At 40.7% G+C, this 19712-nt stretch overlaps 1 protein-coding gene across 1 annotated transcript in view; it reads right to left on the bottom strand.

The window, feature by feature from the left end:
• Positions 1–19712, bottom strand: part of NEO1 (neogenin 1) — a 146277-nt gene that overhangs the window by 2744 nt on the left and 123821 nt on the right. The window contains exons 19-26 of the mRNA XM_026068317.1: positions 17205–17399; positions 16388–16420; positions 12309–12377; positions 11256–11403; positions 9426–9664; positions 8585–8677; positions 2573–2731; positions 300–554 (exon numbers count right to left, since the gene is read on the bottom strand). Of these exons, the coding sequence (XP_025924102.1) occupies positions 300–554; positions 2573–2731; positions 8585–8677; positions 9426–9664; positions 11256–11403; positions 12309–12377; positions 16388–16420; positions 17205–17399 (1191 nt within the window). The remainder of the gene's footprint in view (positions 1–299; positions 555–2572; positions 2732–8584; positions 8678–9425; positions 9665–11255; positions 11404–12308; positions 12378–16387; positions 16421–17204; positions 17400–19712) is intronic.

Here is a 19712-nt window from a genome sequence, read left to right as displayed (position 1 = left end):
TTCTCCTGCCTATTTCAGAAAGCTCTTCGAAGTAGAAGAATAACAAGGGTTTTATTAGAATAGGGAAAAATGAACGCTTCAAATTATGGAACACTAAATTTGAATTTTCCTCGAGTTTATTGATGTACTCAAAATAAAAGGCTCTTGCAAATTATACCAATGAACTTCAGTCCAGCCTCTGACCTATTTCTTCTGATGCCCCGCTCTGTCATCCCTGAAGGAGCTTTTCTCTTTTTTTTCCCCTAAATCTCCTTCTTTTTCTTTCTGGCAAGTGTCTCTTGCCGGTTCCCCCCGCTCACCTTGCTGGGTCAGTAACGGTGTGCTTGGCAACGCGGGATCATACGTGGCAGCGGCTGGCGGGACTGCAGGCACTGCGAAGCTCTTCAGCGGGTGTGAAGGACGGACGTGGGCCGTAGGGAGGTTCTGAGCCGAGTCCTCCTCCTGYGTGTTCGCCAGATAAGCTCCTGTGGTGCCTTCCGGATCCTGATGGTCGGCGCACGTCTGAGACGAGGAAGCCGGCATGGTGTCGGTGCTAGGTGTATTTCGAACAGATTCTACAACAGACGAACACAAAATGTGGCTGATTTTCTTTTAACAGAAATTTCCTGTTTGGGCAGACGGAAGCAAGGCAGCAGTGTTTACAAGCACCTTTCCCAAGATTGCTGTTATAAGCTAAAAAGTGAGTTCATATATCAGCTATTTCGGTAGCAAATAGCACCAATTCCATGCAACTGTCCTATTTTAAGGTGAAATGGCCCAATAACAAAATAAGCTTGAGAACTAAATGAGTACACAGTGATCAGATTTAAAATCCTCTGATTATAAGACACATTTTTTCTGCAGCTCTTTTTCAGTCAGAGAAGAATAAAAAAAGAAAAAGAAAAATATCTCATAATTGAGCAGCTGCCCAAGGCCATGATACTGATCTAAGGATTACCGTGTTTCTAAAATACGCTTATCAAAAATTTACATTTTCCCATTGTTCCGGAAGGTACTCTGAATAGTCACAGAAATGATACACCCCAAGTCGATCTAATGTTACTTCACGCCCTTTTATTTTCTTCCTTTTATCCCTGCCTATTACTGTGCCTTAGCAAAATGAAGCATTTAGCAATCTGGCTTGTGGAAGCCAGTCTCACATAAGAGTTCACTAGAGCACACAGGTCTAATAAGAAAACAACAGTTTTGCATTGCAACAGCTATACGTGATAGGACGTAGTTAGCAGCCTTGGCCTCATAAGAACAGCATGGAACACAGATCTTCATTCTCATTTTCCACTTGAGCATTTCAAAGCATTGAAACTCTTAAACAGGTCTATGTTAAGCAAACGTCACTGTGGTGTATACAAAAGAGCCAAAAATTTTTCTGAGACAGGCTTGAAATCCCCTTGCTTGCTGAAAGCTAAAATGAAATCACGAACTTTGCTGGGCTGCAGCATGCTCCACCCTGATCCAGGAGAACGACGACACGGTAACTCAAATTTACAGCACTGCAATCCTACTTAGACCACAGCCAGCAAAGATCCGGATTGCGAGAGCTGTCACGCCTGTAATTACGCCGGCAGAATAAACAGAACAAGGGAAACCTCTGCCTCGAACACCTCGTCCGCCTGTGTATTTGCAGCCTCATGAATTGTTTTATGCTTTGACTATCAACAGCTGAGATATTCCTGGAAACAACTCTGGCTGTAGCACCTTAATTAAAATTCAGACCTTAAACTAGAGAAGCCCAGAATTTCCCCCATCTCAAGAAATTAACTATTTGTGATTCCAACACTGGTGCTTCAGAATTTTTCAAAGCACTGGATACATTACAGAAACTAAGGGAGTGACTGTTCACTCGACTGTACTTCAAGTCTGAAAACACTGCATAAAAACAGCAAGATTTTTTTGTGTGCTTCAGGAATATTAACTAACATTAGCTCTCAACAGCATAGACCTGACTTTTGTCCTTTCTTGCCGTTAAATGCAACTAATTAGGAAAGTTATTATCATATTAAGTGAGCGAGCGAGTTCTAATTAGATGTAAACTGAAGTTTCAGACTCCCAGGCCAAAGGCTTGAAGATGAGGAATCTTCCTATCTGAATTTGTGTGTATAAAATATGATCACGATCACGTATCCCAAGGATCAATGTCTGATCTATGCAAGAAATTCTTTGGAGAAAACTCAACCTAAGTGTCAAGGATGTTGTTCGTACTTAAACCCATCCCGCTGCCTTTTCATGGAAAGAAAAAAAAATTTTTTCCATTCCCTCCCTGATCTTTTATTGGCAACGAACCAGAAAACGCTGTGATTCACGCTACTGAAGAAGATACACAAAGCGCTAGCTGAAGCTGCAGCTGCTATGTGAAAACCTCAATCATGTTAATCTTATTTTCATTCAGCACAAGGAGAGTCATAACCTTGGAAAGGAAGAAAAATAACTGTCGGGAGATTCCACGTTCCCTGGGAAAACACCACAATGGAGACTGACCAAGTTAAGCTCATGCGCGTCTTACAGGCTTCGATTTCTACACGTTTCACTCATTGTGCCATTACAATCAAAATCTACCTGATCATTTATATCTCACCTGTGGAATTGGCCCTGTCTGAATGGGACATGGATGTGCCAAGCGGCCACGGGTTGACCTGGTGATGGAGATAGCTGCGAGTTGGAGAAGCGAGGCTGCCGGAGTGGAAATGATGGTGAGGGTTATCGAGTGAATGGATGGGATGAGCACTAATCACAGCTGTGAATGAATATAAGACAGAAAAATGCTTAACATACAGACAAGCGTGCACACGTACTGAAATGCACCATATCCCTCCCTTCTCCCACAAGGCCGCCGGACAGGGGAGCCAGCCCCTCGGCAGATTCGCAATGATACCAAGATAACATGCTTTATTACCAGTTTTCCCACTGTTTCAGGAGCAGTGTATTTAGCTCCCTCCATGCCAAGAAACAAAACCCACAAAAGAGGCAGAGCTCTTCATTTTTTCCCATGCAGAAAGTGCATCCCTCTTGGACATGTGTCTTCCAAGAGCTTTCTGTTACACTTGAGAATAATGAAGTTCTGTTCCCGTCAGAACTTCCATGTATTTCACACTGTGCTATAAATGCTGGACCTAATACAGGAGACATATGAGCTCGAATTCCAAAATCCTTTCAGGCTGTCATTGAATTTCTCAACACTGTAACCAAATGCAGCATCTCTGCTTAATTAAATACTGCAAGACAGATGATAAGCGTAGGGTAAGACACCAAAGGCTCTACTCAGTCCCCCTGTACAGAATTAGCAAAGCTCTCCTCCAATGCACTCAAACCAGAAGCCTCTCTTCTTTTTTTTTTCCCTTTCTTCTTTCACTGTCTTCTTTTTCCTGCTTTAGAATGTGAATTTTGTACTTAGCATAAATCATCCTTTGCCCTTGCCCTCTGGTGCTCATAGCAAAACAAGCTCCCACTGCTTCCCAGCTGGGAGGAGGAACACGCACAGAATTTAGTTCTTAGGGCAGACTCAAATACTGGATTGTTTCAAATGATCCAGAAGAAAGAGTCTCAACACAGAAAATGGGAGGGAAATGCTGAAGGTCAGTGCTACCACTAGCACCCTAAAGAAAAATAAGGTTGTAGCTGTTAAGTTTTTGAACCTTTTCTGAAATTTCCCCAGATGTGCTGCCTTTGAAAGTTGTTTTCTAAGAACGATACCCCAATCTGCCATTTTAAGTGGTGAGTCCAGTTAAGACTTCTTGCCTTGATGCATGCAGTTTGAACTCAGAGGTTGACTAATCAAATATGAATCCTCATTTCCTGAAAAACAGTCTGTCAGCAGAAGAGAGTACGTGAATTGATCAGTGGAGGCAATACACTTAATGGTTTTCAGCTATTGGGAATAACCAATTTCTCTCTCCCATTAAGCTACCTCAATGGAAAGCTAACCCCATTATCAAGCTCCCCAAAACGAAGAGGAACCAAACTCTAATACTGAGCAGTCAGGTCTGCACTGTACACCCTCGTCAGATAGCTCTCGAGGGAACGGTTACAGTGAAAAGTTGGATACTCTCACTAAGAGCTTCGAGCAAGATTAAAATGCCACTTTGTCTCCCAGGGAACCAGCAAATGGAGGAATAAACCACAAGAGCTTGGAGATCAGAAATCCTGGCAGAGACAACGGTCATCAGAGAAACCAGGAGCTGTCTCACATGTCAGCAAGGTAGGAGGCAGAACAGATTTTAAGGCATAAGATTTTATGGGTGTAAACATTTTAATTTCTTCAATTTGCAGAAACCACTGACCTACAGCTGTGTTTCAGCAATATTTTAATCATTATCCAATATAATGCATGTTAATACAAAAGATTGCCTATACTCTCCTGCAACCACAATCAAAATACACTGCGCTTTGTTATTAACTTGCTGGGTTATCAGGCCTAAATCACATATAGCCTTATGGGTCAAAAGTCAGCACATTATAACATTATACCACAGTATCCCATCTGTTATTTGAGAGGTAAAAAACTAGATTTGAAAGCTAAAGTGAGGGGAAAAAAAAACAGCAGGAAGATATCTGCAGCCACGGGCTTAAACATACTAAATGGTCCTGCCACCTGCATTGCTTGCGGAGAAAGGGACACATGCGCTGGAGTGTCACGTTTTCTGGGCAGCTTCTGCTCCAGTCATCTGCTGGACCAAGAAGGAGTTTGGGAATATTTATGGAGCAGGCAAATTTCAAATGGGTCTAGTAAATCCAGGCAACAGATACACCAGTTCAGGAATGAAACGTACCAAAGTTTTCTAAAAAACAGCAGGATTCTAAGTACTTTCTTGTACAAAAGTGCCTACGCTGTGATGGTCATGTTTTATTTACTCCCTCTTTGTTCTGAGCAGAGACATGGCTTTTTTTCCTCTTTAAAGAGGAAGACTATTTCTGGAATTTTGCAGCAGATATTAAACTAGTTTTTCTGCATTCTCTTGAGAAAAATCAAAACATGAGCTCAGAATGTCTCTGCAGGGTTATGGGCAATGCAACCCATGTAATTGCAATGCGAAAAAAGTATCTAAAAGCATTCCAGTAATGTTTCCACTTACTATAAAACAGAAACCTACACTTAGCAGCTCTCTTAGCTTTTGCTGAAAAGGATAAAAAGTCAAAGAACGTCACAGAAACAATCTCAAGCCCTAAGGCACCAGAAGACCTTACATATTCTTATTGACATTTAGTGCATCATGTTAACCTGTCACACCTAGCCAGCTATGTCGCAGTGTGTTCTTTTTTTTCTAGGCAAGGGAATCTAATAAAAAGGGAGAAAATAAATATGCTTTTCAAGCAAACACAGCAGGGTTGGTTTCTCACAAGGATGTCAAAGCTGGGTTTGGTGCTGCAAGGAAAAATCATAGCCACAACTATTTCTGCCAGCATAATCAGATCAGCCCGAAAACCATCGATAGGTGGAACGGGAATATGCGACTGCCACAGAAGTACTACTGCTATGTTTATCACCTGTGTCAGTCGCACATCTTTCCATCCTCTGCAGGACTGATCAGAAAAGCTGCTGAGTGTCCTTTTCACCAAAATTAACTTAGCATAAGAGGCACTTTGCTACGCAATTTCTGTGCGGTATGCAGCATACTCAGCACACTCCAGCATTGGCTCCTATATGTGTTTATCTTATGCAGAAGGACTGAATCCCATTGGGAGAAAAAACACTTATAATATCAGAAGAGTGCAAAGGAAGGGTCATTGCAGTCTGAATTCATTAAGGGGTCACGCAAGTCTGAACTCCTGACATTGCAGCATCTGGCGCAGGACAGGAAAGTAGCAGAATCCAATAACTACGATGTCCCTTGTTAAGACACCTGTATTTGACAGCTGACAAAACTTTCAAGTCTCTAATCAGAGTAAAAATGAAGTTTCCTGCGCTCTTTCCTAATACATGTAGAACTGTAAGAAAACAAGGAACATCAGATTACTTACTTTAAAACCAAGGAAAAAAATGTTATTCTTGTAAAAAAGTTGTAAAACAAGCAAACGGCAGTAAAGTCACAAACTGAGCTAATCAGGTCATCAGGCTACTTGAAAAAGCACACGGAGGCCAAGAAAACCAAGCACTTACTTCAAGTAAATAAAGAAAGCAAAAAGGTAAAAAGTTGAAACAAAACGAACTGGCCCAAAATCACTCCACAGAACAGAAGAACACTCGCTTCTTGGCTGGAGTTGGTAATTACCTGGCTACGTGGTTGAACATGAACACGGGCTCATGGAAGTCTAAAGCTCGGACCAAATAAGCACTGTGTAATTCTGCCACACAGTTGTGTCAATGCAGGTTAACTTTTGTTCTTTTTGTGTCCTAAGTCAGGGCTTCAGTGTAGTTGTTCAGAGGTTTAGCAAAGTCCTTTCTCATCTCAGAGTCATCATTTGAAAACTAGGAGTATTGTTTAGTTCTTAAAATATTCTATAATAATAATTAAAATGTTGCTACTGCCAGAACAAAACTTCCAACTTAGCACTTTTGCTCAATAATCGTTAATCGATAGGGTACGAAAAACACACAGACAAGGAATAACAAACCAGACATTCTCCACATTTGAAAGTTTGCTCTGCCAGGCTCACAAAACCTCATCCTCTATCAGTGATTCATCTGCTTAGCATTCCAATAAATCAGTGCAACAGACAAATTATGGAGCAAAACTACTGTAAGTATTGCAAGCTTTTGCTATCCTTTCCAAAAAATGAGCAGTGTTACTCCTTTGGAGCCATTTTTTCTGCTCAGTAAATAAGGCGTCTGGCTCAAAAATGTCTTGTTCTGAGACACGTGGTGATATATTGCCCCAGATTTCTTGCTCTCTCCTACTGGATGGACAGCTGAGTTGCTTCTGAAGCTGCTCCTGAGCCACTACAGTGTTTTATGTAAATCCATACTGATTTTGGTTTGCCTTACGATGGTGGGCTGCAAACTGCAGCCGGTCAAGGACTGCCTCACAAATAGCTCAGCTGTCCATGCAGTGGGGACAGCAGCTGTCTTGCATTTCTGTGTATGAGTAAGATCACTGTGCACATGGGTAAACACGGTCATTTAGAGCGAGCATGGCTTCTGTAAAAGGAAATCCTGCTTCACTAACCTGCCAAAGTTTCAAAACTGTGCCAGTAAAGATGGGAATTGGTGGATACAATACATCTGGATCTTCAAAAAGCATCTGACAAGGATGCATAGCAACATTTACTAAAAAAAACTAAGCTGATGTTGGAAGAAAAGCTCTTTTAAGGACTGAAAGCTGTTTAAAGGATAGGAAGCAAAGAGAAAGGCTTAATGATCAATTTTCAAGATGGAGAAGAGTCATCAGGAGATCTCCCAGGTATCACTGCTGGGACTAGTTTTAATCAATATCTTTCTCAATGACCTGCACATGGGAATGATCAAAAAAATCTTCAAGTTTGTAGATAACACTAAGATCTTTGGGTGTAGTCAAATGCTGTGTTGATGGCAAGGAGCTCCAGAAGGAGCTCACAAGACTAAACCAGTGGGCAAAAAGATGGCAGGTGAACTTTAGTATAGCTTCAATGTGCACTGAGGGAAAAATAATCCAAACTATACTTACATGATGCTGAACTCAGAGGTGGCAGTTACAACTGAGCAGAGAGTTCTTGGAGTCATGGTTGAAAGTCCTCTGATATCATTAGCTCAATATGCAATGGCAGCCAAAATGTAGTAAGTCATTCAGCAAGGAGAGTATTGAAAACAGGACAGAGGACATTTTTCCTGCTGTTTAAGACCTTGGCAGTGCATGCAGCTCTGGCCTCTCTGCATCTCAAGAAGGGATGTAGTGAAGTTAGAGAAGGTACTGAGAATGGCAACTAAAGTGATCAAGGGGACAGAGTCTGGGGAGGAGAAGGCTGAGGGTGGAGAAGAATCTCACTGAGATTTATCAACTCAGATAAGGCAGCAGATAAGGTGACCGCAGAATGCTCTTCACCACATCCTGAAGGACTAGAATGACGAGTCACTAGATGAAGGAGGTTGGTTAAAATCAGACTATAGAAAGGAGGACATTACACAGCAGGTAGTGAACTTCAGGAATTGCTGCCACAGCAGAGGCAGAGGAGTAGAGGCAGACAGCACCAGCAAATTCAGAAAGGGGCTAGATGTGTTCGTGAACAACAGGTCAGTAAATGGATAACAGAAGTCTAGGCAGTGATGTACCCTCTACCATTCCTATTTAACAGCTGTAGCCACTGGGGGAGCACAAGGGGAACGGACTATAGAAGTGGCCTAGCTCATATGTTCTCCCTGAAAAGCACCTGCAGTTGCCGCTGCTGGAGACTGGGACAGACAGACTGTTGGTCTACATTCCTAACTCATCCCTGCTTCTGCAGCTCTCCTACTCCTCACTCAAATATAGCTATCCAGTTTTTCTTTGTAGTTTGATCTAAATCTGCAATCAGGATGAGGGATTCAGTATGTCTCCTTTGAACTGTTTCCACTGCAGATAGGACAGAAGTAACTAGAAGTAGGTAGGAAGACAGCGAGTGAAAGTGTGTGCCTGTGCATCAACATGGCTCGTTTGGGTGCTCCCGATTCCAAGCCAGGATAGATGAGCTGTAGACTTACGCTGAGGTGGCTGAGAATCAAAAGGCATCATCATCTTGGGCCTCATCCCCCTTCTTCCTGCCAGTGTGGACATGCTATCCTCTGACTCATGCCCTGAAGGAAGAATACTGAAGGTTATTTACTGTGGCAGCAAGACTTCTGTGATACCATATCAGGTGATTTCAATCCTCCTCTTACACTTAAGAGTACTTAAAGAGGGCTGTCTTGTTTGTAAGCAGTTCTTTGACTCACAATTGATAAAAACAGTTCTTTCATCTTTCTCCACTAGAAGGTGAAGAAGAGGAGGATAGTTAGCGTAAAGACTATTTGGCTCTGGAGAAACTCTCCAGGCCGCCAGGCAAACACAAACCTCTGGAAATGCAGCTCCGGGCAATGACTGGTAGCAGAAAGAGTCTGAATGAGATGTGCCAGATTAACAAGTTACTACCCACCAAGTGAAAAACTCACCCAAACCTCAGATATGCGCAGTAACTGGTTAAAGCACCATTAACTTGATTATGTGTTTGACCACTGAAATAATCTGTGACACACTTCTCTCAACAGGTTAACATGAGACTTGTTACCTGATCTTCTGATCATTTATTTATATATACTAATCATTATTTAGCAAGGGAAATTCATGATTTAACTCTTGCTTACTCAGTTATCTCGCTAAAATATATGATCCATCCTTTTCACAGACCCTGATGAACTAAGCACAAAACAAACACACTATTTAGAAAATAAGAACCAAAAAGTATTGCTGTAAGTGAATAACATGTCATGAAAGTGATTTTTGCCAGATACAGTAAAATGTATTTAATTTTAAACACTAGGATCAAAGCACTCGCTGATAGCTCACCTCTGTAGGAATTCCGCCTTTGATGGATATTGCTATCCATGGAATTGTCAACTGGGGTGATATCCTGGGAGTTGCGAGGGATTGGGGTATCTGTCATGATTGGATTGGGATCTGGAGATTTATCAATGGGTTTTAGCTCCAGTCTTTCATGATGGATCCAAAGGTCAGGAGGCTTGACGTCTTTGGAGTTTCCTTTGTACTTATGGGACCCATTCACTGATTTGCAGGCAGCCCGTTTCCTTGGAAAGGAAGACAAATGAAATGTTCTTAAACGTATGCTTCTTTTTACTTGTTGAAAAAGGCAAATTTTCACTGAGATTTCTTTCAGATCCTGTATCCAGCTGAGTGAAAGCTACCCACTGGGCAGGAAGCTTTGAATTTTCAATACAAGCACATTTGACATCTCAAAGCATAGCACTGCATATTCTGCAACTCTGATGCCATAATTTTGGTCTCAAATGCTACCACATGCTGCAGAACTGTGCTCTACAGTTTGAGGTTTCATTAAGAAAAATTAAGTTTCCAGTGCTTATGGTTATTAAGACAATATTCTAAACACGAAGTGTATGTAAACCATGCTGTGTGGTACTCCTGGGCTTACAAACATCCTCAAATAATAGCAGTAAGGAGGAGTGTGGAATTAGCCAGTTATCCCAACAGGATAGTTAAGTCTAAAGACTAATGTCAGGAATGTTCATTTTACCCAGGTCAGACACATCCAACTAATTTGCTTTTTCATCATTGCAGAGCAGCATCAGCAGCAAACGAGAGAGAGTGTTTGTGAGGCAAACATTTGCCACAAAGGAATTTTAGAAAAGTAAAATACAGCGCTCCAACACTCCCCTCCGTACACACATGCCTTGCTTTGGATTCTGGCAACCACGGAGGAAGGCGTTCCGTCTGGGTAGCACACTTGCTGGAAACGGCTAAGATATGAAGAAATAAGTTTTTGAAAATATCAGTGAACAGAGCTTCTCATGTAGGTGATAGGCAGCCAGACACGTTGGCCTCTGAATGGAAGCATCCCTGCTGTAGTCTTAACTCTGGTGTGCGAGGGGAGAGTTCAGTTGTACACCTATATTTAGGATTTCAGAACACTTTTCTAAGGGGTCCAGCACCAGGTTCAGATTCCACTCCAGTAATCTATCTAAAATTAGATACTGTCATGCACAGCTTGGAAACCTGCATTGCACAATGAAATACAAGCTAAGAACGGGAGTGAGAACCTGCCTGAGCTGCTGAGTTCCCCCAGCTCGGCATAGAGGTATCAGCTCAACTTTGGAAACAGAACAGCCAGCTCTGCATGCTGCTCTGCCTGAATTAATTCTGCCTTTGCTTCTGTGGAGTAAAGGAAGCTGCATGATGAGAGATGTCAGCTCTTAGAGGACCATCTAAACTTCCAGCAAGATATTCACCAGAGAATGGTGTGATTACTCCAAACATCATGAGCTGATTTTTTAAAAAAAGAACGCAAAATAATCCCAGTATTTTAACAACAGTCTCTCTTCAGAGAGGGGCAAATGCAGATCTATATATTTTCCCGGTTTGCCTGTGAACTCTTATCTTGATTGTTTGTAAACTCTGAAGCACTGATTAGGAAAAGCAGAAAAACATCATCATCACATGGAAGATAACATGCATCAATACAGCTAAGTTATCTTCTCTGAACCCACATCACAGCACTGCATAACTAATATGTTCTCAGAACAGAATTTCTACAGCCCACAATACTCAAAATTAATAAGCTCTAAAGAATCATAAAGAAAAGATTAAATAATAGAATGAAATGAGAAAGGTAGGAGAGGGCAAAGTCCTGCCCAGGACTCTTACTTTTTCTGGTGAGAAGTAGTACGACGAGTGCAGAAGACAGCAACTATCACCACTATCACAATGGTGATCACTCCAACAGATACTATGATTACAAGAAGCATGTTGCTATCCAAGGGAGAAGTAGGACTTCCGTGGGGACTGTTACTGCCTGTAAGAGTTTGAGTAGGGAGAAAGGGAACATTTAACATATGGAGGTTAGTCCAAAAAGTTTCCCATCAAAGAATGCAAAAAGCAATCAACACTGGTCAAAGAATGGTAATATCATACAGATCAGCAGAAGGAAAAAGTTGGTTTATCCGATAGGATTTCAAGTGCTCACTTATTTTTTGCCATTAGTCAATTGTGTGTCTGTGCAATTGTTAAATCTATAAGGTGACTTATAGATTTATTTCCAACTGACAGTCTATAATAATTTATGTTTGCCCTACTCGAATAGTTATCATAAAAATACTCAAGAGGTTAGTGTCTGGGCAGAGTTAAGCTGGGACTTTGCTAGAACTGCAGCACAGCCGGCATTCCCTTGCACGCAATAATCACACGCATCTCTATCAGTATTCTGCAGTGGTCACTCTCCTTGGAAACAAAATTCACACATTTGATGTAATCTGATGAAATGATGATTCAACACATTTGATGTAGCAATAATGAGTGTTATCTCAGGACAAGGCTTCCACAACGCCCAGTGCTAAAAGGAAGAAGGAACTAACATGATTTTTTCCCTCCCTGATATGTTCTTGCCAAATTAATTTTACACTTGTGCACTGTAGCAGCCATTTTAAACTAAACTGGGAACATGTGCTATCAAGACTGAAATTTAAATGCACGTAACAGTATTTTCTCCATATACCCCACAGAGTAGGCAGGGACTCTAGGACAGGAGTGTGATGCAAGTTCTTGAGTGGGAACAGCTCTCAGCATACAAAGACAAGACTTACTGAAACAGGTGTAATCAGGGTTGTAAACAGTTCACTGTTCTAAGCGGAATATCATACCACTCGGTGTAACTCCAAAGGACACCGCATTTAATTGGAAAAGCTTTGTAACAACACTTACCACCAAGTGGTGGTTTGTAATCTGGCCCTAGGTCCACTGGGCGGCTTCCTTTTCCTGCGGATCCTGAAGCTGAAAAAGTCATACACGTAATAAGTATATATATATATATATATATATATATATATATATATCTCCATATATACACACATAAACATACACACTTTCATTTTTAAGGTATTTTTTTCAGAACGTCTGTCTGAACTGTTCTGAATGCAAGCGCTAAGCTACCCACTGAAACGCAGTCCTCTTTTTACTCTCGCAAGTATTTCCCCATTTATAAGTCAGGTCTAACGTAGGTCACTTGCTGCCACAGCGAGGCGCGTGAAGCCACAAGTTCAACTCCGGTGTCAAGACCTCCACTGACCTAGCAGAATGCTTCCAGCACAAAAAAAAAAAAAATACCCCAAAGTCCTGGTTCTTTCACTTCCATGTTTTCAGTAAAATACGCTAACGCTAAATTACCGCAAACACTAAAAATACTGAAGTAGGGAAAGCATACAGCAAGATGTATAGAACAACCTATGTCTGCTTTTAGGAATTCATAATACTTTGCACATTTTTACACTGCTGCATGCAAAAAGCCAAAACCACAAAAACATTGTTCCCAATACTAGTTTCACAATTAGAAACAAAGGGTTTTTTAGTTAAAAGTCCATGCTAAGAAGTAAAATAGCGGTTAAAGGATGTGTAACAAATGGGAATTTTGGAGTTAATATCACAGACTGTGAATTAGTAATTGTGAAATGAAGACAATTGATAAGAAGAGTGAAAAGTACCAACTAAATACCGATTAAATCCCAAGAAGGACCATAAGAAAGAATTTGTTACATGTTACAATAAGGAATTAGATGTAGTCTAAATAATGGAAATGATGTATTGCAGGACAAATCTATAATGAAATAGATATATTACACCTGCTAGTCTGGAGAGGACAACTGCACTGAGTTAAAACATGTTCTGTTTTTAAAGCACTGGACTAATAATTTTGCAGCAACAATGAAATAAATCAAACAATTTTAAATAGCATATATTTAATATACTTAGATCTGTATGACGAGATAACTTGCACCAAAGAGACTTGAAAAAAACTCGCTGAAAAATTCCACGAACCGTTGAAGCTAGCACTGAAGGCAGGCGGGAGCAGCAGAGGAGCTTTGCGAGGAAATGAACACAACTGACTGCATTTCAAAAGGACAAACAGGCAGCCCTGTGCGTGTTAGTGCAGCAGCCAGATCCTGAACCCAGGAACAAGTGCATGGAAAGGCCGATGGATAGGAGATGATAACACAGTTCCTGCCCAGCTATGCTGTTTTACTGAAAAGTTATTGCCAAACAAGCTTAACATCAGACTGCAAATTTTGTTGGTAAGGATGCAGACCTTCTTTATTTAGACTTCTATAAAACATTTTACCGAGCACTGTACAGTGCTTCATTAAAAATAGCACAATAAAAAAGCAATGTGGCACCTATTAACAAGATTAACAACTAATTAACTGATACAAATAAGAATTATAATTGCAGAATCATTATTCATAAGGGATATTTCTAACGAGGCGCCACAAAGACCTGTGCTTGGCCAAGTGTAATCCAGTATCTTTAATAACACTGTGAAAGAAAGCTGAAATAACTGCTATTAAAGTTAACAGAGGACAGAAAATAATTGAGTAGATAATAAGATATGAAAAGTCACCTGCACAGACCAACAGGGATCATGCGGTAAACATGGGTATAACGCACTGAGTCAGTGCAGTTTATCAGACGATCCGCACTCACTAGAACAGTGCATCTACTCACCCAGCCACCGGCAGGGCTTATACACCTCCCCTCACACATATGTATATGTGACAAAATATAAATCATATTTAGAGGATGAAGAAAATGCTGGAAGTCAGTGGGATAAAACACCATTTTGGAAAGCAGTGGTTTCTAAAGGGTCTTGAGATCCTTGTAGAGCTCAGGGACACCCGACACTGGCCCCGACTGCGTGGTGCCCATGGAGCAGCGAGCGCATGCTTCCAAAAAAGCAAAGTTAACTTCAACACACAAAGTCAGTTTGCAAAATACAGTGAGATTTAGGTTCCTAAATACCCGAGCAACCAGGGATCAACAGCTTAGCCTTTAAATGGGGGGAGCTCATTTCACATGTAACGCTACCTGAAAGACGACCTGACTGGTCCCTACGGTTCTTGCTGGTGTGAAGGCTGGAACTCACTGCCCTTCTTTGAAGCACCTAATCACGCCACCACAAGGCTCATAAACCTTGTCTCTTTTGCGCCACAAGGCGCTCTGAACATGCGTATGCACGTGCTCCGCCTTCTGTGTGCATACCAGCCTATTTTCCAGGGTCTTATGAGGGTTGTTACTGAGGTTTTCCATTTTCTTCTGCATCAAGGAACGGTTTAAGATAAAGTTTACTTGAAATTGTTTAATTTTTTAGTTCAGTTACCTCTGTGTTGCCCATGAGGTATCTGGCAGCTGGACAAAACATTTCATTTTGTGTTCTTTTCAAGACAGGTTTACCAGGATTAGATATCTTAACCTTTGCTTTTGTACTAGGTCTGTGCAAATCCCTGAAGCCCGACAGCACGAGCTGGTAACCTCTCCTAATAGAAGCTGGTACCTGCACTACAGAACTGTGTTGAAGAACAACATACTTGGTACAGAAGGAAAAATATTAAAGCAGGCAAGGGAAAGACAGAGTCCCTAAGCAGGATGAAAGGCCAGCGAGTCAATCCCGCTGTAGTTTTGTTCTCTCCAGTCTCGAATAATTTGTCTACTACTTCCTGAAGGACACGCGTCTGCACTTCAACGATCTTGTCGCAGAGCAAGCTTTTCTGCTCTTCGGCTGGTGTTCTCCTTTGCTGCATTTAACCCATTGCAATGATTTATAGCCTCTGAGTGCTCTTATAGGTATCCTGAAACAAAACTCTCTTGACTTTGAGGTAAGCTTTTATGACTGATAAATTATACAGTTTTATAAACATTAATGCAATTGTTACTGGGAGAAAACGTTACTTTAGGATGATAATGTTGGGTGACAAGATTTAGTTATCTGCTGAAATGAGGTTAGAAGAACAGTGCAGAAGAGAAAACAGCGACTTTTAAATAAAATACAGATTTTCATCTTTCCCTGTTCTGCTCCACTTGCAACAGAGAGCTAATGATGCTGTGGCAAGCCTCTGCTTCCCCACCGGTGATCCTGAATCTCACCTAGTATCTCTGTTATGGAAGCCTGGATACGAATTTGCTCCATAACAGCCTAAGATCAACGGTATTTGGTACAGAGGTAGCAAACCCAAAGGTAAAAGCATAGTTAATAAATTACTCCTAAGTAATGGGTTCAAAAGCAAGTTAAAATATCCCATTCTCAATCCCTTCAGGATCTATTTAATTGTATGTCTAAGATGCTTGCCAATGTCCTTTTGAACTCCTCCCTTCAGACTAATTCTTCTGCTTTTTATTGGGCTTGTAGCTTATTTGGAAGAAAGCAAAAATACCTCTGGGACATTCACCATATAATCCGATGTAGTAAACTCAAAGCTACCATTTTTCAAGTTAGCACTTTAAAACCTTAAGGCTTTTAGCAGCTAATGTTGTCTTCAGGAAAGAGTGGAGTCTAAATGAGCTGACAAGCAGAATCTTGCTTGCAAAAAAGCTGTCTAGAGTAGTGATATTTTCCTTTATTATAAAAATAATTATAGATAGAGACCTCACAAAACAGCACTTATGCTAATTAAATAACTGTTTGATCTTCCACCTCTGTATACTGAGATCTCGCATCCAGTGGTCAGAGGCTGGCTGGAATATCACTTAATCCAAATTCATTTTGACAGAATGATTCAGCTCTGGCACAACTTGCTTTGTCCCTTCATGTGACATCTGACTACAGAGATCACTTTATATTCCTAACACCCCAACCACAAATAGACCTTCCACTATAAAAAGCACAACAGGAACTTGCTCATTTACATTTAGAGCAACAGCTACTCATTTCGTTTTGGAAATGCAACAGTGCATGGAAAGGAAAAATAAAACATGAAAAAGATGGAATAAAAGAGAAAGCACGGCTATTCATTTACCTTGATCATTAGGCATTTTATCTGAGGATTCAGCTACTGGGACAAGCACAGGGAAGGAAAAAACAAGAGAAAGATCACAAGGCTTGAAGGAGTGACAGACAGAATTTGAAGCTTCACGTAATATAAACAAACTTAGTTAAGAGTTAAGATCTCATTTTTAACCACAAATACTCACATGGAAAAAATATGGTTAGAAAATCTACTCATAACATTTCTGAGGTTATTTTTCACCTCCCCTTAGAGTACGTTTACCTCTGACTCCCTCCCACAATAAGGGTTTTTCATCTCCTTTCCGGAGTATGAGATTTTTCAAGTATCATCCCTTCTTAATATTTCACCAGTTACCCATCACCAAGCACGTCTTGATTAAGGAGCCTGTTGCGTCACACTAGTTCACATTATATCGTCCAAGTCATTAGAGTGCCATTGTTCGCCAGCTAACAACTCTAGATCCTGCTGTTTGGTACCATTTCATCATGGGCAGATGCCACACGCAACCTAGAATCTTCAAGCAACTAGAAACTAGTTTTCTAAAAAGCACATTTAGGATATGGACCCTCAGCATTCGTAATTTGTTCACCTAATGGCCTACCAATAGTTTTGAAACAACACATCTAAGCAAACAGCTGAGAAATATTTGCATATGTATTAACTACATGCAAGAGCAACCCAAGAGGAAATTTTCTTCTAATCAAACTCTATCTTCTTCCTGTCTTTTCCAGTTTAAATAGAAAAAGCAAGCTATTGGTGTTTTATCCCTATATAGCTTTCATCAGAAAATGATGGAGAAGGTATTTACGTGTTCCTGATACTTTACCTTTTGGGGTTCTGAACTGAACTGCCTCAGACATGGGCCCCATGCCCTTGGAGTTGCGAGCCTGAATTTTGAAATAATAGGGTGTATCAAGGGTTAATTCTTGTATCTGATGGGTCAGTCTGTTTCCCACGACAGGTTCAATAACCCAGTCATGTATTTCAGCATTCACATCTGTACTGTAGTAAATGATGTATCCTATTCAAAGGAACAAAAAAAAGAAGAACCGTTATGCATAAAAGAGCAGAACATTCATAAGATCTAACAGCAAAAGTTCTATCAACTCTTAATGATATTTGCACAGCTAAATGATCACGAGTTTTCTGAAAGTGTATTCTTACTTTTTCAAAGACTAAGAATGCGTTCAGGTATTAGACAGCTTTCCCATCCCAAATTTTAAGCCATTCAAAAGAATATGTTGAGAGGAAAAAAAAGCCATTTGAAATACCAAAACTATTTTCAACCACTGTTCATCCAAGTATGGAGAAATCCTCATCTCCATCTCTTTACCTGATCATAGTCCAAATAACATAAAAAACATAGAGCTACTATTATAAACACATCTCCAAAGTATTAATGCTTAGAGAAAATTGATAACCTTAAAACAAAGAAACATTCTCATGCACAGCTTTTTAAAAATTATTTTATATTATAAAATAATTAAAGTTTATTGGTTTTCAGTTTACTAACAAATAAAACTATAAAGAGAACTGAAGCAATCTTGCATAGCACAGAAATAAGATATAAGAGTATATGATCTTTTATTGTATATACTGCACATATGAAGCAAGATGAAGTCAAAGCTCTGTGACTTTTTGTTATTTAAGGAGCAGCACAGGACCCTGGCATAAAATAAACACTCATTTGCACAAATACAGTGCTAGGTCATCAGCCTGATGCATCTTGGTGAGGAAATACTAATAAGGGAGGGGATGCACGTTCGGCAGAGCGCCCTCCACTTCTTTAAAGCAACTGAAAGCACCTGGAGCCCAGCTCAGCCCGGTCCAGGGCTTCCCGTCCATCCTACCCACATCAAAAGCAGATTAAAACCGAAAAGATGAGTAATCTAAAGGCGTGCTATCTAGTGCATGGAATTACATCACCACACAGCTTTTCTGGCATTAAATGCATAGAATGGACAGGGCTGATTTAATAATTACTCCAGGTTTTGGGTTTCTCCACCAGAGGGCACTCGGTTCACATGTGCCCGAAAATTCGCGACGGCACCCTTGGCAAATTGAATTCTGAGGTTTGGTGGATTCAGGCAGACTGGGAGCAAAACAAGCTACAAAAAAAACATTATTATTATTTTTTCTTTTAGAAAACATTCAGCTGTTTTTGCTTATGCAAAAACTAATGAATACTACACATTTCCACTCAACATGTATGAATAAAGGTAAGGCTTTCCTTCTTGGTATAGAAATTGCAAGGAGATTTTTTACCTGGAAAATTACCTTTTCATGGTAATTTTGCTAATGACATTGTATAACTAAATGCTGACCTCTTTTTTCCCCCGCATTCACACTTGATATGAGATAATAAAGGTGACAGGCTCATCTTTTTAAGAGCATACACAACCTGGGGATATCTGTGCCTTAGATTTCACACGTGTCGGAATGACCCTGACTGAGCCCTAGCAACCAAGTGCTTTAACCTGCGATTAAGATAAAGGCTTTTGTTTCTCTGGTCAAACCTTCCTCCAGATATAGAGGAAACATCTAGCTGATAATAAAATAACCCAGAATTTGGTTCATAGAGATAAATGAAAATACAGAAGGATGAAGATATAAACAACTACGCAGAGACACAGACAGCTCATTCGGACCTGCTGTTGCAGTGTAAGGAGCTGGTCTTTCAGAGCTGCCTCCTTGTGTCTCCACTCCTGGGCACACCTGGCACGGGATCAGATGAAGAGCAAGGCGCTGGCAGGTTGGCACAACCCCTCCTGCCATACTGGTTACACTAACGCCCAAAAGACACACAGTCCTACTGCTACACCCCCATTGCCCCACCTGCAGCCTTCGGGCCGCATGCTGGACGCCCTTTGCTTTTTAGGGGCCTTTCCTCCTGTTTACTTAAAAGTTTATGGTAATTATTAAGAACAGAATCTTCAACATTCTGCCTTTTCAGGGGAATCTGATTCATTTTAGTAACCGGAGCTACAGTACTGCGTATTTGGACTCTTCAGCTGGTCACTGGTTTCCAAGGCTTGATTCTGCACCATAGCCGATTCCAGTAACACAAGCAAAACTCAAACACTGCACACTACATGCCAACAAAATCTGCTTTAAGCTTACGGCCAGGAAAAAAGTAAAACAAGTGAATTATTTCAGAAAGCCTTTAGAAATGGCAATCCAAATGAACAGAACCCTTACTGAAAGGAAAATGGTAATTATTATTTTCTCTAGAACGATTTATCCTACATGAAAGTGATGCAACTACAAAGCCAGATAACAGTTTACTCCTAATCATTATGTCAGGGGAGGAATTCTTCAGTCACTAATATACTGG

The sequence above is a fragment of the Apteryx rowi genome, unplaced genomic scaffold (assembly GCF_003343035.1).
Source record: "Apteryx rowi isolate R43461 unplaced genomic scaffold, aptRow1 scaffold_27, whole genome shotgun sequence".
Classification (NCBI taxonomy): Eukaryota; Metazoa; Chordata; class Aves; order Apterygiformes; family Apterygidae; genus Apteryx; species Apteryx rowi.
This window is presented reverse-complemented; position numbering and strand designations above follow the sequence as displayed.